Genomic DNA, 16,392 nt, shown 5'->3' on the forward strand with positions numbered 1-16,392 from the left:
GCGCCGTAACGAAGGAGCGGCAAGCACCTAGTTATAAGACCCCGCAGCTTTGTTTCTAGCGTGGCGCTTGGCCTGGCTTGGGCTCTGCACGGATCTGCAATGGTGCGGTCAGAATCCTCCTGTCATGTAGACCTGAGGGTCACACTACCTGGGCACGGAGACGGACAATCAACTAAGTCTGGCAGCCCAGCAGCTGGTCAGGTCGATTGGTTTGCCTAGTCTGTGTTGTCTTCAGGTATTTACACATGATTCTTTGACTTTTTCACTCCTCACTAGAGATGTGGGGGGAGAGGTCTGAAAGTTCCTGGACGGCCGATGGAAAAGATGAGCACCTTCCTGTTTGGGTATCTCCCTTCTAGTTCCACCATCATTCCTCTCTTCTTTGCGCTACTTAACTCCTCACCACCTCTGCCTTCTTTCTCCTAAATTGTGACCATCTATCCTCTCCCATTTTTAATTCTGCTGCTTTTCTTCCTCATCTTTACGACCCTACATCAAGGTAAGTACTTACCACGCCAGACAGGAACAGGGGTTTGTTCTAGCCTAGCTGACTGCATCACAGAGTTACTTCGCTCCTTAGCCAAGCTCTATGCTTGTCATGTGGAACATCTTGCCGGAGTATTTTCCACTGTTCGCCGAGTACAGTACCCAGCTTTGCACCTGGTCAGTCCCGTCTCGAATCACCTTGCAGAAAAAGAAATATTCTGATAATTTCGTTTACACGCAGAACATGTTCTGAGCAAACAAACACTTTCAGCCGATCCTGTCACTCGTTCGATCGATTCATTCTTGCTCCTTGACGTTTACCCCAGAGCCCACGCATGAGACGGCGCGACTAGAACGAGAGGTCAGGCGGCAATCAGGAATTTGAATCACGCACATGGACAGCCGCTGTGCTTCGAGTCCTCGAGAGTCTAGACAAGATTTACACATGCTTGAGACGCCGGCTGTCGGCACCTAGACCTTTATAAAGATTCCTCCGTCCGGCTGGAATGTAAGATCGACCAAGTACTACACAAGCGTTCCTGGCATGCCGCTCCACATTCCAGACGGCTGCATTGCTGATCATCTGTTTGTCACTCCTTTGACTGCTTCCCTTTTATTCCCTTGACTCTGAAGTTTCTCGCCCTATTTGATCAAGAGATGCCCCTCTGCGGCTGAAAAGCAGTCTTTCAACCATGATGCGTTTTCCGCTACTAACCCTACTTTGGGCATCTCTGGCTGCTCTTACCAATGCCGTATCAACATTCTCTCCAGCTCGCCCACCAGCCTTACCCTTAGCAGTCAAGTCTCCGTATCTGAGTACTTGGCTATCAGCGGGCGGAGACGGGGGTAATGGTGGTTATCTGGCAGGGGAATGGCCGACGTTTTGGCAGTAGGTGCTTCAAGTACAAGATCCCTAGCATGTCACGCTAATAACATATACTATAGAGGTCAGATCACTGGCTGGGCGGGCTTGATCCGTGTTGATGGGCAGGTCTATACGTGGATGGGGCTTCCAGGCTCCGCCACTGTTAACCAAATAGCATACGAATATACTTCAACAAAAAGCATATTTACAATGCATGTTGGCGATCTGGTGGAGATGAAGATAACGTTCCTCTCACCAGTCACACCGAATGATCTGCGACGGCAATCCCTTGTGTTTTCGTATCTTGATGTGAGTGTCACGTCGCTTGATGGACGATCCCACAGTGTACAGGTGTACGCGGATGTATCGGCTGGTAAGTCTTATCTGCCTATGATATGCTGCCTATCATAACAGTTTCTAGAATGGGTATCTGGCGACCGATCTGCCATTGCACAGTGGGATTACGGTGTAACCGACAAAGGGGTAGCCTACCACAAAATCCATCGCCAAACTCCGCTCCTCTTCTCTGAGCATAGAGATCAAGCAGAATGGGGAGACTGGTACTGGGCCACCGATAGTGGAGTAGGGCTCACCTATCAAACCGGAGCAGATGTGGATGTTCGCGGGGCTTTTGCGAGCAACGGAAGTCTGAGCAATACCAACGAAGCCAATTATAGAGCCATCTCCAACGAGTGGCCCGTGTTTGGCTTTTCCCACGACCTTGGCTCTATCCAGTCTTCTACTAGGGTTCTCTTCTCAATAGGCTTGACGCAGACCGAAGCAATTCAGTACACTGGCAATTCCACTACCCTTTCTCCAGTGCCCTCCCTTTGGACAAGCTACTTCAGCACTGGATTGGATGCCGTGAGTGCCCAGGGCCCCTCATTCGAAAGACCTACCAGCTGACTGAATACATTTTAGCTCGAATTCTTCCATCATGACTACTTTGAAATGGATTCTCTTTCTTCGGCCCTTGACGAGCGGGTCGCTAAAGATTCAATCGCCGCGGCTGGGCAGGAATATCTCACTATTACATCTCTCAGTGTCCGTCAAGCCTTCGCTGCAACTCAGCTCTGTGGACACCCGAACAGCCCTTACCTCTTCATGAAAGAAATATCCTCCAATGGCAACATGAATACTGTGGACGTTATTTTTCCTGCTCATCCTGTCTTCTTATACACCAATCCCGAACTTCTCACGTTCCTCCTGCGACCCCATTTTGAAATCCAAGAAACAGGACACTATCCAAATTCCTACGCAATGCATGATATTGGCACCCACTATCCTAATGCCACGGGCCATCCTGATGGGAATGACGAACCGATGCCGTTGGAGGAATGTGGAAACATGGTGATCATGGCTCTAGCATATGCGCAGAAGTCTGGTGATACAGCGTACCTAAGCCAACATCACGACATGTTGAGACGATGGACAGACTATTTGGTTGAAGATGCCCTCTACCCGGCAAACCAAATATCCACGGATGATTTTGCAGGACCATTAGCGTATAGTCTTTCTTCTCAGCACACGATTACATCTGCTAACAGCACAGTAGCAACCAGACCAACCTCGCCTTGAAAGGAATCATCGGTATTGAGGCCATGTCAGTCATTGCAGGGATGCTTGATGATCGCGATGATGCGTCAAACCTTACACAGTACGCCCACAATTACATCGAGACATGGCAGGTTATCGGCATTGCACACAACGTGGACCCGCCGCATACGACATTGTCGTACGGGCTTGATGACTCTCATGGTATGTGTATGATCAGAATGAAGGACACGCGATGACTAACGCACTGCTCTAGGACTTCTCTACAATCTCTATGCTGATCGCGAGCTTGGACTCAACCTAGTTCCACAATCAGTATATGATATGCAAAGCAATTTCTACCCGACAATCCAGCAGCAATTTGGGGTCCCACTGGATACCCGTCATCGGTACACCAAGGGTATGTAGACATCGCGCTTTGTCCTAGATTAATGCTGATAATTTAGGTGATTGGGAGCTTTTCACGGCAGCGGTTTCCGCGACAACTACTAGAGACTTATTCATCAGATTGCTTGCCCACTGGATAAATGAGACGCCGACCAATCGTGCACTCACTGATCTTTATGATGCTGTGACCGGGGAGTAAGTGTAAAATCCTAGAATATGGTGGTATCTACTAATTGGAGCAGCTACCCGCAAATAACCTTCATTGCTCGACCGGTAATGGGCGGTGCTTTCGCTTTATTGCTCCTTGGTAATGGCGTGTGAAGTATTGGATGTGAACATATATATTCTCTGCGACCCAGGTGTTGGCCCACCTAGAGTTTGACTGATGGAAGCAACTAAATGGTAGATGTTGTCTGTGGTGTTGTATGACTGGACGTGCTTGGGTAAAAACACACATTGCCCGCGTATATATTCTTTTGGGTCCCGAGATACCCCTGGATCGTAAAGGCGGTACTATAGAAATTGAAATCTGTGGATCGCGTATGGATTAGTGGAGACTTAGTTGGAGAGTCAAGGTACGCGTTGACGAATACCAAAGAGCAGTATGTGATGTCTCTTTATAGCGACCCAATGGTCTAAACCCCAATGCGCTATTCATGGACAGCGTAGCGTCGTATATTCTAGGCTTGTGTAGGGTTGTCCCACTTATCAAAAGCGCGAATCAAATCTAGAACCCATTAGCAAATACCTGAAGCCTTGAAGAAAGGACATACCGTAATACAGCGCCATTGCTTCGAGATGGGCATCAATTGCGATTCTTTCGTCGACTGTATGGATGTTCAAGGCACGACCCTCGCGTGCAGGACTCCAACGGTAAATATTGCGCGACAGGTTCCAATAGAACCTCGTATCGGTGTTTCCAGTCGTAATATCACCGGAAACAACAACCGTCTTGCCATCTAGGCTGGGCACGGATTCGAAGACGGAGCGGGCAACCCCGGCAAAGCGACGCCAGACGGGGCTCGAGTTGATGTCAGTTGGGCTGATGGGCGCGACAGCCAGCTCACCATTCAGTCTCGACAGTGTAAGGTGGCCGCCGCTTCCCACGACAGGCTCTTCCGCGACCGCATTAGCGTCGGAGAACTTCGACCAGGTCAGATTGAATTTCTCCACGATAGGTTCGAGGATACGCTCAGTTCGTTCTCGGATCAACTCTGGGGTTTGATGTAGAGCAACGCGGTAATTTATGACAGCGCTGATTTTCTCCGGGAGAGCATTGCTCTTTACACCTCCATGGATTATATCCGCTGCCTGGGACGACTGTAGGGTAAAACGGACATTTTCGCCACGAGAATTGGCAATAGCTTCAGCTGTTGCTTTGATGTTATCCGAATCGAGAGCGGCAGCGAGCCAGTCCTCGACGTAATCAGGAGAATGGCGGACCTGGCATTCGAGCAATTGGCGGGACGGATGAGTTTGCCCCAAGCTTGGGATAAAGATGTCTAGATCGGTATTTTCCAGCTTGTATATGATTTCCGACAAGATACCGATCCCTGTGTGTTTGGGTGGAATTGAGCTGTGACCACCAGGGACGGCGAGAGAAAGGGTGATGGTGATAGCTCCTTTCTCTGCAACATCCGGGAGAGCGTAGATCACCGAGTCTTCCTCATCTTCCGCGGCACCGGAAGATGAGGGCTTTCGAAGGGTGGAAAGTCCACCACCTCCTTCGTCAAGGATGAATTCCACGCCGTCTTTGCCATATCGCTTCTCTAGGACCGGCGCAATGCTGCCAGCACCTAGATATCCTTGTGCCTCCTCGTCAAAGCCGAATGCCAGAACGACAGGTCGAGAAGGCGTCCAGCCCTGGCCTAGTAGGTCTTCCACAACCGAGAGGAGTCCAATGAGCCCGTTCTTGCAGTCACTACTCCCTCTTCCCCAGAGGAACTCGCCGTCGAAGTACCCGGAAAAAGGCGGATGTGTCCAGTCTGAGGCATCATCGACTGGAACGACATCTTGATGGGCTGTGAATAACAGGGGCTTCCTCTTCTCGGTCGTTTCCGAAGATGGTTCAAGGGTGAAAATCAGGGACAGACGGTTGACGATCTCGACCTTTGCTTTAGAGTGGCTGGGATTCGTCCGGGTTAGTCAAGTTAACCTCAGCGAAGACATAATGTCATAGAGAGAACGAGGGAAGGAGCGTACACAAGAGGAAACAGTTCCGCAAGGAGTTTGTGAAAGTCTAGGAAGGGGGCGTAGGCGTCGTCATAGGGATCGGTCATGGAATCAGTGATGGTAGTCGGAATCTGGACGGCTTTGGAGAGCCTAGAAACTTGACGATGGAAGATGGCTTCATCTTTCAGGTATCCAATCGAAGGGTAGAGGTTGTCGTCGTCGGAGTGGACCTTCGGAGGGAGCGGGCAGGTCTGCTGCTTATCTGCGTTTGGAGAGCCGAGGATCTGCTGCGGGGTCGAGGGAATCGTAGGGGAGGCAGAGGCGAGAAGGCCCACGCCCATTAGATAAAAAATGGAGGATCGCATCTTGTGCCGTAAAAAAGAAGAAGGTGAGAAGAGAAAAAGCAAGTTGGGAGCGAGACGAAGGCGATGATGAATGGTGAGGGCGATGTCACCATCGCCCACAGGTGTGGGGTAATTTGGAGTAACTTTTGCATTTTGTTTAGGATGAAAAGATAGTGCTTCGCAGGTACGGAGTAACTAGTTTATCTACATCAGAACAAACCCGCCTTTGACTTTGTTAATTATTCCAGGAAGCAAATGATGGCCGTGTAAGCCGCGGCTTGTCGGTTCGGCTCCTCCAGCCAAAGCCTAGATAGATCCATGATGTCCGCCCTGCCTCCAACAACTCTCTCAGTTTTCTGTACACAACATTGATCCACCAGATATAGTCCACAATGCCCTTCAAAACATGGTTGACAGAAACACTCGGGATTAAGGTTCCTATTGTCCAAGGAGGTAAGAGCCCCTAGATGAAAGCACCACGACCAGGCTCTGACCCTGTAGGCATGATGTGGGTTGGTCGCGCTGGTACGTCCATCGCAGGAGCTTACCGAGCAGTCTTTAATGTTAAGAAGAGATGACTTCTGCGGTTGCAAACGCTGGAGGGTTAGGGTTCTTGGTATGCCCGTCGCATCCTGCACTCGAGCAAAGAATTGACAGGACGAATAGACAGCCCTCACCCAGCCCTCGCCGGATGCCCTTAGAGCCGAGATTCGCCGCTGTCGCAGTCTGACTGATAAACCGGTAAGCACGAGTTCTGAACTCTAGAATAAGCTCATCTCGGCGAAGCCGATTCTGACCTACTCCGTAGTTCGGTGTGAACATCACCATGCTTCCGGCAATGAACGCCCCCGACTATTTGGGTTATGCTAAAGCCGCCGTTGAAGAAGGCATCAAGATTATCGAAACTGCCGGCAACCCAGAGCCTATCCTCAAGTACCTGAAGAGCAATGGCGTTATTGTTATTCACAAATGCGTGTCTCTCGGCCATGCCCTGAAGGCGCAGGAAAAAGGCGTGGACTGCATCTCGATCGACGGGTGAGTATCCGCGTCGCATACTAAGATGGGTGATTTGAAGCTGACAAGGCGACAGCATTGAATGGTACGGATACCTTCTGGTTGAGATACTGGATGCGACTAATGCCATAGGATCCATGTAGCGCTGGTCATGGAGGGGAATGTAAACATCTCTTCCTAGTGTAAAGTCCGACGTACTAACAAAGACAGACGATATAACATCAATGATTCTTCTCGGACGGTGCGCCCAAGAGCTCAAGATTCCCTTCATCGCCTCTGGCGGGTTCTGCGATGGCAAGGGATTGGCTACCGCTCTTGTGCTTGGAGCCGAAGGGTATGCCCAGACCTCGTGGTGAGAAACTGCCTGCTAATATCGATAGAATCAACATGGGCACTCGATGGATGTGCACAGTCGAAGCTCCCATCCACCAAAATGTCAAAGAGGCAATCGTCAAGATGGATGAGAACTCCACAATACTGGTTCTTCGAAAATTCCGAAATACCACACGGTTGGCGAGGGTGAGCCAGGTTTAGCAGACAATACTCAAGATTCGTATGCTGATGTTGGATAGAACGTTGTCACTTTGGAGGTACATAAGATCGAGAACGGCACGCTGGAGCCTCAGTTCCAGGAAGTAGCCCATCTCATGTCTGGTGCCAGGGGTAAAGGTGTGTATGAGACTGGAGATATTGACGCGGGAGTTTGGTCAGTCGGCCTCGCCGCCGGACTGATCAAGTCCATTCCCACATGCGAGGAACTCGCTCGCACTATCGAACGAGAGGCAGTTGAGTCTCTATCGAGAGCTAGTAGCCTGTATAGCAGCCGAGCTAGCCTTTGACTTGCTGTTTTACCTAGGCTAGAGACATATATGTCAAAGTAGATCCATTTCTATCTCTGTCCACCCAATGCTATGCCTTAATAGATTGATCTTAGGCCAAGGGTGTATTGACCTGCTGCGGTGCTCCTTTGTTCAGTCGATCAACTGCAGCAGATACCATATTTCGACTCCCTGTTCCACTTTCTCAACGGTGCGCAGACCACTTCGGCTCACCTCTCCCTCCCACTCATTTTGATTGAAAAGTTTGAGGCTCCACGAATAGTCCTGAGCGTGAACGACAGCCTCGGTTGAAATATCAACTACTTTCAGAGAGAAATCCTCCACCATCACGCCCTTGCTCTTATCGCGAGTCGTGGCAGTCGCGGACTTTCGGTACTCCAGCTCTGGCCATTTCAAGGACCTGAGGCGCATCTCTTCGCCGAATTGAACCCCGTCATCCGACGTCTCATCTTCTACTTCAGTTTCTTCAAGTATAGAAATCGCTGCAACTGACCGAGCAGGTGCTGAGCCCTGTGTTTTGCGTAGCGCCTCGGCAACCTGACGCAAGAATTGCTCTCTTTCGCCAGCCGCAGTCAGATGGCCAATACTTCCAGCAGCAAAGACCAGCAGGTCAACAGCGTTGCGCAAATCCGGGTTCTCGTCGACCAGTGACGCCGCAGACGTTTTGAGCCAGCCTAGCTCGAGGGGCGATTGCACCTCCGAACTCAGAAGTTGCTCGGCTCGGTTCAGCATTTCCTGGCTGTGGTCCACCCCCAGGATCTGCACTCGTGGCGGATGATCATATTCCTTGAAGCGGTTTAGGATCCCACGGATCACGCGTCCTGTACCCGTGCCAACGTCGACGATGCGCAACGGCTCGGTAGCCTCGGTGGAAGAAAGTTTCTTATCCTGCAGGAATGGCAGGACCATGTTCCAGTAGAAGGCATCGTATTTCTCAAGGTCAGAGCCGAACAGTTGCTTCACCCAAAGGTCGTAGAACTCAGGCCAGTACCGGTTGGTGTAGGCATACTTTGCACCATGAGCGGATTGTTGTCCGTCGGCCATGATAAATTGGATACTATTTCTGTACTTGCCGAATTATTGCGTTGTCGGAAGTTTGCAGTCCATTGGAGCCTTGACTTGGTAGATGATCAGGGTTTTATGCTCGAAGAAAGAGCCAAGAGTGGCTTTGCCAGGGAATACGAAGTTTGAACGTGTTGCATCTTCATTAGCCAGGTTCTGAGGTATATACTGTAGTCATGGAAGAATCAAGAGAGGCGGATTCTGCTGTAAACACAGAACATTAGTTAGATGGGTAGTGGTGGTAGGAAGGAAGGGAGAGGCCAAAAGGAATGGACACCGATCTCGTGACTGAAGAGAGTTCACTTAACGAGTCCTACAGTCTACAGAGCACAATGCCAGAATCGTACTCCGTACTCCGGAGTTTCATCGCCTTATGCAAGGCACATCTGCATCTGAATCCAACTCCAAGGCTTCCCTTGTCTGACAGATTCAATAGTCCGTTGATCACTGACATCACTCAGGATTCAGGTCACCACTCACAGTCTTCTTCGGGCGGCCCAAAATTTAACGGATCCAACACCACATCCCTAACCGAGCAAATGCCACCAAAAAGAACAAAGGATCACTGTGGAACCGTGGGGCCTGAGCCGCCTGACGAACCAGTTCGAGTTTGGCTTCAGAATCTGGAGAAAAATGGCGTCGTTCCTGGCGGAGACATCCTTACGATCGGCGGGTCGTTTGTGTTTCAGACGCTGATAATGCGATTTCATTGTCTGGAGAGTGGAGAGGATCCTCAATGCTCCCAAGGGGTTGGGTTCCTTCATTGACATTCCTCAAAATTGGAATTGGTTCGGTTTTAAACCGGACGTTCGTCCTCGATGAACCAGGGACTTTGGAGCTCGACATTTGAGGTTCCGTTCGAATTCTGCATTCATTCTTTTTTTTTCTCTCTCCTTACCGAGTCCGCCATACTTCGAACAGACGGCATTCATTCTTTATACCAGAGTCTTGCTTCCACTCATTGCTACCAAATTCAAACAAAATGCATTTCTCCAAGACCGTCGTCTCCGTCGCCCTGCTTGCCCCTCTTGCGGCCGCACTTCCCTCAGACCCAAGCACTACAGACATCGCCACAGACATTCTCACAGCCGTCGACTCCTCTCCGGAATCTTCTTACAGCGTCAATCCTAACGTCGTTGAGACTGGCGACCCCATCGCATCCGCTAGCACTACCCCCACCGGAACTGGTGCCCTACCGAATACCGCCACCACCACCTCCATTCCGACAGATATTCTGACCGCACCGGACACCGATCCTACAGGTCTTGGGGCTGGCATTGGATCCATGTCGACCGTGGTCGCCACGGCTACAGTTCAAGAGTCGCAAGGTGCTACATCGTCTAGCCCTGTTGCTGATTCCCCGACACCAACGGGTGGTGCCAGTGCCATCCTCGGAAACCCTCTGTCGATGCTCGGTGGCTTCCTGGTTTCGCTGGCTGTGTGTTGGCTCTAGGTCTAGCTATTGTTACTAGCCTTGCCGTGTTCGATTATTGCTGGGTCTTGAAGATGGAGGGCGGGATTCATATTCTTAATCGCGGGAGCCCATGATATATTCTGTTAGTCGGACTGTTCATATCGCTGGACGATATGATAGTGACGACTCTTTGTAACTGGACTGTCGCTGGGGATTCTTATTGCTGAGACCTGGATACCGATCTACTAGTGATATACGCTCTCAGTAGCAGGTTTTTTATTAGATACCACAATCGCTTATCACCAAATCAATCTCAAGATTCTTCCTTGAAAGACCACATGCATTTGGGAAATAATTTCGAGTTATATAGGGTAAGGAAGTCATAATAATAAACAACCGCTCTGTCTGGGTATCCAATTGTAGAAACAACCATGAAAAAGCCAAGCCGAAGCAAAACAGTACCCCAATGCGCCAATCGGGGTATTCAACAGACATCAAGCATGAGCCTAAGGACGAGGCACAATAATTCCTTGCTTCTCAAGATGCGCATAGTCTTTTGCCTTCATCGTAACATTGTCGAAAAACTGAGGAACAGGCAATCCCTCCCTGCAAGCATGTCAGCATCAAGACTGAAGTGGCAAGAGACGAGCAATACATACCGATAGCGTTTGATTTTGATATTACGAGCTCGATCCTTGAGCGCCACCTGATCTCGACCGATGATCCGCGTTTCACCTTGAAGTACAGGGTCACTCTCGTTTTTCTGTTCAATCTTCCTCCAGCTGACCCCGTTCTCTTCCATCAAGCGATAAAGACGCCTGTCTTCAGCTTCAGTCCAGTTCCTCCTGGCGTTATATACAGTTCTCTGACTGGATGGCCGTGGACTTATGACACCGGGTTGTCTCCGCCGATGAGCTGCGCGCAGAGGCTCATCTACATATTCGTCTTCGTTGGCGTCTACGCTGGTGTGATCTCGGACCCCTGGCACTTCCACTCGTGGTCGTTTATCAATCGGTCGTTGAGGCTTCCTCGCCCGTTGACGCTCGATGTCCACTGGATGATTGTCATAGTCAAAGTAATCACGATCGACATCGGACTCGACCTCATCCAAAGGTCGGGCGCGTTTTCGAGATACACGCTCTTCAACCCTTGTAACCGCGCCTGGTGATTCAGTATACATGTTTGGAGAAACTCGCTCTGCGTTTGCTTGGCGGTCAATGAATCGTAAACCAGAGGGCCCAGCCTGTGTAGGCTCCACAGACGATTGCGTGGAAGCACCGCTTTTAGTTAATTCCCACACACTGCGCCCAATTGCCATCTCGTCTGTGTCGACAGCTCTTTGACCTCCTTGGCTCCAGGGCACGGCTGTTCTGGGGAGAGGAGGGCTGTGGCCAATAAATCTTGAGCCAGAAGGTCCAGCGTGTGTAGACTCCACAGACGGTTGTGTGGATGTACCGCTTTTGGTCAACTCCCATGCGCTGCGCCCGATCGCCATCTCATCTGTGTCGGCAGCTCTTTGACCTCCTTGGCTCCAAGCAATGGCATTTCTTGGGACAGGAGGGCTGTGGGACCTCTCTATGTGAGAGCCATCGTTACCAATGGTGAGATGAGTCTCCTCCCCTAAAGTGATATCGGGTTCATCGTGCGCGAGTGTAGGTGTGGCTTCTGGAGATTGTGGAACTTCTGGAGGTATGGCTGGCAATGTGGAGGAATTTTGCTCATGGTTAATCGCGGTTTGATCGGCCGGCATCTTAGGAACTTCTCGGGTAACATCAAGATCTGCACCCTTGTTTGCAACTTCACGTCCTGATTGAAGACGTTCTTGTCGTTTCTTGAGGCTTTGCATGGAGGAAGAATTCAAAAACCTATAAGATATTAGAAGCTTGGTCTAAACTGGAGAAGTCGACTTGCCGTAAAGACGATCGCCTTCGATCCTTTTCCTGACGGACGACAGTTGACTCAGGTTGATGCTGTCGGACTTCTGGCGCTGCAAGGGTTTCCTGCTCGACATTCAATCGCCCCGTATTGTCCTGCTCAGCATTGTCTCTCGGAACTTCATCGTGTGGCGTAACTTCTTGTCGAGTAGTCTCTCGTTGCGGGACACTCTGTTCAGGGTCTGTGATACCGGCATTCGGCTCCGGTGCTGAGCCACCGAGTGGGCTAGCGATAGTGGGCTGCTTGGAATCGAAGAAAGCATCCTGTACTGCATGCACACTCATAAAATTCTCTAATTCTGACTGGATTTCCCGTGTTCTCCTCTGAATCCACGCTGCCGCACTCATGCTAAACAGATCCCAGTGGAAAACACCTTTAAGTATCGTCACATCGATTGAACCATCGTCATCATCTTCGTACAAAAGAATATTGTCGAGGTGACGTTGGACAGTTCCTCCGTACTGTTCCGGAAGTGTGCCATCGCTGTGGCCAAACTCTGGTAGATTGAACCCCCGCAAAGATGACTGATCTGACGCCTCATTGAGAAAATATCGCCTTACGGCAGTTCCGGGATTGAAATCGGGCTCATCCTGATGATCCTCTAAATGCTGAATCAAAGATTGCGTGCGTATATTTAGTGCAAGCTCGAGAGTTTCGTTCTCGAGCGCAGTTTGACCGGGAGCCCTTTCTTGCCCTGCAACAACTAAGCCGCTCGTGAAAGGAAGAGGAAATAGGCTTTCAATATGGCGGATTGCCTGTCTTTGCAAGTTGGCTTGTGCACCAGTGAAGAGTATTTCCTGAGCAAATCGCGCGCAGTTGGCCATGTGCACGATAGGACTTGGGCTCCAACCTCTGAAATCCGCATGTCTAGGTGCAAGTGCCGAGGAGATCATGTGCGTTATACGCCCGGCATCAATGTATGTCCCGTTGGCAAAAGTTCCGAACTGTTCGGCGAAGTTGGCTGTTGAACGAGTGAAGCGTCTGCTCTGCGTACTACCTCGGTCACTAAGAAGTTTGACATTCTTCTTAATCTCCTTGGGAGTTGCTGTGCTAGGTGTTAAGAATCCCAAAATCCGCTTTCCTTCACGCTCAAGATCTGGGAGTGCATCAAGCAACATTTCCGAATCAGGACCTGATTCAGATCCTGGTTCAGATTCCGGCTCAGGATATGCGTCAAACATCGTAGTCCCCGAGATGTTCGTGGTATCTGGAGATTCTGGCACGTATGAAGCCCCATACCTATTTCCTGTTTTTCGCGGAGTTCTGATGGGAGTTTCTTCGACAACGGGAGTGAGAGCTATCGGCGACCGATAATAAGTAAGAGAAAACCAAGTTAAATGAGACCGATCTGACAGGAGGACTGTGTGATTGAGGGAAGCGCGAGAAACAACCCCGATCGGGTGAAGGATAAGGTAAACAAAGACTGAGTCCAACCTCGCCATCTCATGACTTACCCTTACTTTGTCCCCGCTTGCTCAAATTGTCATCATGTCTGGCAGAAGCGTTGACTGCAATGGAATTTCCGCGAGTGTCTTCAACCTCGCGACTTTGACTTCTCGTAACACGCCTGCGACCGGGAGAACCGGTGGCGGGCACCACCGAACGCTTCAAGAGGTTTTGTCGCGATCCCGACCGGGAGTGGCCCAGCATTTTGGTATATTAGACGTTTTGTGTAATTTAATGGCTAAAAGGTCCGGATCATGCAAAATTCAGGTGAACTCGGGATAGAGACTCTGCATAGTCGATGGAAGGTCGGGAGTGGATGTTGGCAAGTTGAGAGTAGAATTTGCAGCGAGGACAAAGGAGGCGGGATCGAGCTTTTGCTTGGCGCATCTACAATCATAACAATCACACCTGCTGAAATCCGGGATAGGGTTAAGGGTTATATTATATAATATATAAGTCAGACTCTAAAACCCTAACCCTAGCCCAACCTCAACCGCGACCCTAACCCTTTTCTAATCACGTGACAGGAGTGATTGCCAGCCCATCACGTGATCAGAAAGAATCTCAAAGTCTACTGAGGTCCCCTCTAGTATCTATCATACCTAGGTACCTAGGTAGTAGAGTCACCTAAGTGTAGAAATGCAATACGGTATCAATTCTAAATCTCATGATTTCCATTATCTATCGGCCGAACATCGTGCACCAGACTATCGACTCTAGAACAACGCCTCTAGCAAGTAAATAGCACCGAAGACCAAAAAAGCGACAGCACCGCCAAGCGTCACTACAAGATTGTTAGCCATGTATTCGCAAGTAGATAGGGAGTATCTAGGAATACATACCGACACGCATGCTCACTCGACCAGCAATGGCGCTGCCGCCGATGACTGCCGCAGCGGTGCAAATCCCATGTCCAGTAATTGCGCCAATGGTCACCCACCAGTAATCCTGGCCGGCAGCCATCGCAATAGTTGCAATCTGACTGCGATCACCCCACTCGCCCAGGAAAGTCATCACAAACGTCTGCACCCAGGCAGGGCTGAGAAGAAGGGAGAATAGGTTGTTCACGCCGACAAGGAGATCGCTCCACCGTTGCCCCGGTCGAGGAGACGACCCGCGGGAAGATGATGATGACAAGCTCTCAGGAGGCGAAGGAAGACGATTTGTAGATGAGCGAGGTTTGCGCCCCAGACGCCCGGCTTCCAAGGAGTGGGGCGTTACCGAAGACCGGCGGCGGCTCATACGTAGTTGCTCGTGCTCTTTCTCTTCCAACTCCATTTCGACTTCTCTCATTTCCTCACCAACACCTTCATCGGGAGACATCTCCCTGCCTTCTTTGAGCATCTTGGCACCAAAGACGAAGAACAAAATTGCGGCCAAGAGCTTTGTGTACGATTTGGGAATCAGCGAAGGCACGGCGTGGCCCAAGACCGCGGAAAGTACAGTCATGCCGATCAACGCAGAGAATGCCGCGGAGAAAACAAGAAGTCGCGGATGTCTCATTGCCATCAGCGCCGCCACCAGAAAGGTCTTGTCACCGATCTCAGAAACAACAATCATGGTAAACGAGAAGAGGAGTGAGTGGAAGGCGTCCCTCTCCCCCTCCTGGGGTACATAGCTGCCTGCTGCTGAAGAGCCTTCTTTCTCGAAGCCGACCGGACTTTCCTTGGTTGTAGTGGGGGATTTGGGGAGAGGGATATCGTGTGGTTTGTCTGGCAAATCTGCAGGTTTCTTTAAAGGAACCTTAGTCGGGAACAATGACGCAATTAGGAGGGAATACTTACCTCAAGAACACCGAGAGTTGAATCAATGCCAAATGCCTTTGTGTCCTTGATGCTAGTGCCCTCATCGGTGGTTGAAAGCTTTTGTTCTTCGCTATGCGGGAGAGGCGGGGCCTCTCTGGGGCTGTCAGGCGATTTGTCCCCGACATAGGTACTTCCCTTAAGCTTCTCCGACACGCCACCTTCCGTCCCTCGAGTGCCTTCTTTAGGAGCAGCCCTGTTGGGGTCATCCATGACGCCGTCGTTCGAATAGGGAATGGGGTCTCCATTGGTGCCTAAATGTTCAATAGATCTGGTGTCTGATCTGACTTCTTCATCTCCAGATGTAACGGCGCCCGCTTTCTTGCGATCCCGCTCCGCATTTGTCTCAACCCAAGGGCCAGCATGCGGTCGGCCATCTTTGCCATCGACGGGGGCGTCCGCTGTGCCCTTAGAAGAAGGACTGTGCGCCAGGTCATCCAAATCAGAAACGACCGCATTGGACGAAGATGTATCGCGTTGGTATACCGCAAAGTCCTTCACATTTTCGTGATCTGCATTTTGCGATGCAAGTGCTGTAGTAATCGCAGGAAGTAGGAGGAAAACGATAGGCGACGAAAACTTGAAATACATTATTGAATAAGCGTGAGTCGCGGGTCGTACTAAGAGTAAGACTCTCCAACAATCTGAATTCTCGAAAGCGAGATTATAATTTCATATGGGCCAGAGGAGTAAAGCCGATCGGGGGTTCGAGGATATCACGGATCGGCGAGCTCTCAGATTAAGCCACGATGGCAACTAGCATGAGAAGGAAAAGACGAAAGATTGTAGTAAAGAGACAGAAGATGTATATTTTGACAAACTCGAGGAAGGAGCTGGCGGCGAAGGAAAAGACAGACAGATAGACTGACAGGAAAAAAGGAGGTGGGAAATGAAAAAGAGTGACGAATGTCAAGGCTGGGCTGGGCCTGGGGTTGGACGCCTGCATTTTCTGGCCGCAAAGGGGCGGTCTCAATCACGTGGTCTCTTGCCGCTTGCGGTCCGTTGCTCTCCCTCCTCAATTTTACTAACTTAGTAGTACTATATAGACTACAAGCAACATGACTTTGTGTCG

General features: G+C 50.3%; 8 protein-coding genes across 8 annotated transcripts; 4 read left to right on the plus strand and 4 right to left on the minus strand.

Annotated features, from left to right (window-relative positions):
* Nucleotides 1–1,178: 1,178 nt before the first annotated feature.
* Nucleotides 1,179–3,613, plus strand: gta1 (glutaminase GtaA; the record flags this gene model as incomplete). The annotated part of the gene is made up of 8 exons (XM_073715425.1): nucleotides 1,179–1,375; nucleotides 1,432–1,724; nucleotides 1,773–2,215; nucleotides 2,273–2,856; nucleotides 2,907–3,109; nucleotides 3,162–3,305; nucleotides 3,352–3,487; nucleotides 3,535–3,613. The coding sequence occupies 8 exons, from the start codon at nucleotides 1,179–1,181 to the stop codon at nucleotides 3,611–3,613; spliced, it is 2,079 nt and encodes a 692-aa protein (XP_073574560.1).
* Nucleotides 3,345–5,864, minus strand: cps1 (Gly-Xaa carboxypeptidase). The gene is made up of 4 exons (XM_073710266.1): nucleotides 5,495–5,864; nucleotides 4,066–5,417; nucleotides 3,886–4,019; nucleotides 3,345–3,821 (listed from the first exon to the last, which is right to left on the minus strand). Exons 1-3 carry the CDS (start codon nucleotides 5,827–5,829, stop codon nucleotides 3,973–3,975), a joined length of 1,734 nt encoding a protein of 577 aa, XP_073574561.1. The 5' UTR covers nucleotides 5,830–5,864; the 3' UTR covers nucleotides 3,345–3,821; nucleotides 3,886–3,972.
* Nucleotides 5,865–6,157: 293 nt separating this feature from the next.
* BJY04DRAFT_170145 (NAD(P)H-dependent flavin oxidoreductase) lies at nucleotides 6,158–7,727 on the plus strand. The gene is made up of 10 exons (XM_073709211.1): nucleotides 6,158–6,261; nucleotides 6,310–6,333; nucleotides 6,381–6,424; nucleotides 6,475–6,549; nucleotides 6,617–6,843; nucleotides 6,899–6,907; nucleotides 6,966–6,985; nucleotides 7,033–7,156; nucleotides 7,203–7,341; nucleotides 7,395–7,727. The coding sequence occupies exons 1-10, from the start codon at nucleotides 6,201–6,203 to the stop codon at nucleotides 7,659–7,661; spliced, it is 990 nt and encodes a 329-aa protein (XP_073574562.1). The 5' UTR covers nucleotides 6,158–6,200; the 3' UTR covers nucleotides 7,662–7,727.
* BJY04DRAFT_170143 (class I SAM-dependent methyltransferase) lies at nucleotides 7,394–8,848 on the minus strand. Its single transcript, XM_073709210.1, has one exon. It carries the CDS (start codon nucleotides 8,703–8,705, stop codon nucleotides 7,794–7,796), a length of 912 nt encoding a protein of 303 aa, XP_073574563.1. The 5' UTR covers nucleotides 8,706–8,848; the 3' UTR covers nucleotides 7,394–7,793.
* Nucleotide 8,849: 1 nt separating this feature from the next.
* On the plus strand, nucleotides 8,850–9,598 carry BJY04DRAFT_170147 (uncharacterized protein). The gene has a single exon (XM_073709212.1). The coding sequence runs from the start codon at nucleotides 8,993–8,995 to the stop codon at nucleotides 9,488–9,490; it is 498 nt and encodes a 165-aa protein (XP_073574564.1). The 5' UTR covers nucleotides 8,850–8,992; the 3' UTR covers nucleotides 9,491–9,598.
* BJY04DRAFT_170136 (uncharacterized protein) lies at nucleotides 9,598–10,448 on the plus strand. The gene has a single exon (XM_073709209.1). The coding sequence runs from the start codon at nucleotides 9,706–9,708 to the stop codon at nucleotides 10,174–10,176; it is 471 nt and encodes a 156-aa protein (XP_073574565.1). The 5' UTR covers nucleotides 9,598–9,705; the 3' UTR covers nucleotides 10,177–10,448.
* BJY04DRAFT_181955 (uncharacterized protein) lies at nucleotides 10,438–13,884 on the minus strand. Its single transcript, XM_073710267.1, has 5 exons — nucleotides 13,527–13,884; nucleotides 12,049–13,369; nucleotides 11,700–12,002; nucleotides 10,797–11,522; nucleotides 10,438–10,743 (listed from the first exon to the last, which is right to left on the minus strand). The coding sequence occupies exons 1-5, from the start codon at nucleotides 13,720–13,722 to the stop codon at nucleotides 10,644–10,646; spliced, it is 2,646 nt and encodes an 881-aa protein (XP_073574566.1). The 5' UTR covers nucleotides 13,723–13,884; the 3' UTR covers nucleotides 10,438–10,643.
* A 279-nt stretch (nucleotides 13,885–14,163) lies between these two features.
* On the minus strand, nucleotides 14,164–16,186 carry BJY04DRAFT_181957 (TMEM165/GDT1 family protein). The gene is made up of 3 exons (XM_073710268.1): nucleotides 15,303–16,186; nucleotides 14,361–15,249; nucleotides 14,164–14,302 (listed from the first exon to the last, which is right to left on the minus strand). The coding sequence occupies exons 1-3, from the start codon at nucleotides 15,909–15,911 to the stop codon at nucleotides 14,235–14,237; spliced, it is 1,566 nt and encodes a 521-aa protein (XP_073574567.1). The 5' UTR covers nucleotides 15,912–16,186; the 3' UTR covers nucleotides 14,164–14,234.
* Between the last annotated feature and the right edge of the window lie 206 nt (nucleotides 16,187–16,392).

Source organism: Aspergillus karnatakaensis, assembly GCF_047715665.1.
Source record: "Aspergillus karnatakaensis strain CBS 102800 unplaced genomic scaffold BJY04scaffold_9, whole genome shotgun sequence".
NCBI classification, from domain to species: domain Eukaryota; kingdom Fungi; phylum Ascomycota; class Eurotiomycetes; order Eurotiales; family Aspergillaceae; genus Aspergillus; species Aspergillus karnatakaensis.

What these genes read in the sequence shown, in the direction of transcription:
- BJY04DRAFT_170147 (XM_073709212.1), top strand. Translation starts at nt 8,993, where the DNA reads ATGGACACCGATCTCGTGACTGAAGAGAGTTCACTTAACGAGTCCTAC.
- BJY04DRAFT_170143 (XM_073709210.1), bottom strand. Translation starts at nt 8,705, where the DNA reads ATGGCCGACGGACAACAATCCGCTCATGGTGCAAAGTATGCCTACACC.
- cps1 (XM_073710266.1), bottom strand. Translation starts at nt 5,829, where the DNA reads ATGCGATCCTCCATTTTTTATCTAATGGGCGTGGGCCTTCTCGCCTCT. An exon ending in GCGGAACTGTTTCCTCTTGT is followed by an intron (nt 5,418 to 5,494) that starts GTACGCTCCTTC and finishes GACGAATCCCAG; the next exon opens with CCACTCTAAAGCAAAGGTCG. An exon ending in AGCAATGGCGCTGTATTACG is followed by an intron (nt 4,020 to 4,065) that starts GTATGTCCTTTC and finishes AATGGGTTCTAG; the next exon opens with ATTTGATTCGCGCTTTTGAT.
- BJY04DRAFT_170136 (XM_073709209.1), top strand. Translation starts at nt 9,706, where the DNA reads ATGCATTTCTCCAAGACCGTCGTCTCCGTCGCCCTGCTTGCCCCTCTT.
- BJY04DRAFT_181957 (XM_073710268.1), bottom strand. Translation starts at nt 15,911, where the DNA reads ATGTATTTCAAGTTTTCGTCGCCTATCGTTTTCCTCCTACTTCCTGCG. An exon ending in CAACTCTCGGTGTTCTTGAG is followed by an intron (nt 15,250 to 15,302) that starts GTAAGTATTCCC and finishes GTTCCTTTAAAG; the next exon opens with AAACCTGCAGATTTGCCAGA. An exon ending in TCGAGTGAGCATGCGTGTCG is followed by an intron (nt 14,303 to 14,360) that starts GTATGTATTCCT and finishes ACAATCTTGTAG; the next exon opens with TGACGCTTGGCGGTGCTGTC.
- BJY04DRAFT_170145 (XM_073709211.1), top strand. Translation starts at nt 6,201, where the DNA reads ATGCCCTTCAAAACATGGTTGACAGAAACACTCGGGATTAAGGTTCCT. An exon ending in GATGTGGGTTGGTCGCGCTG is followed by an intron (nt 6,334 to 6,380) that starts GTACGTCCATCG and finishes AATGTTAAGAAG; the next exon opens with AGATGACTTCTGCGGTTGCA. An exon ending in ATACCACACGGTTGGCGAGG is followed by an intron (nt 7,342 to 7,394) that starts GTGAGCCAGGTT and finishes GATGTTGGATAG; the next exon opens with AACGTTGTCACTTTGGAGGT.
- BJY04DRAFT_181955 (XM_073710267.1), bottom strand. Translation starts at nt 13,722, where the DNA reads ATGCTGGGCCACTCCCGGTCGGGATCGCGACAAAACCTCTTGAAGCGT. An exon ending in CGAAGGCGATCGTCTTTACG is followed by an intron (nt 12,003 to 12,048) that starts GCAAGTCGACTT and finishes AATATCTTATAG; the next exon opens with GTTTTTGAATTCTTCCTCCA. An exon ending in ATCAAAATCAAACGCTATCG is followed by an intron (nt 10,744 to 10,796) that starts GTATGTATTGCT and finishes ACATGCTTGCAG; the next exon opens with GGAGGGATTGCCTGTTCCTC.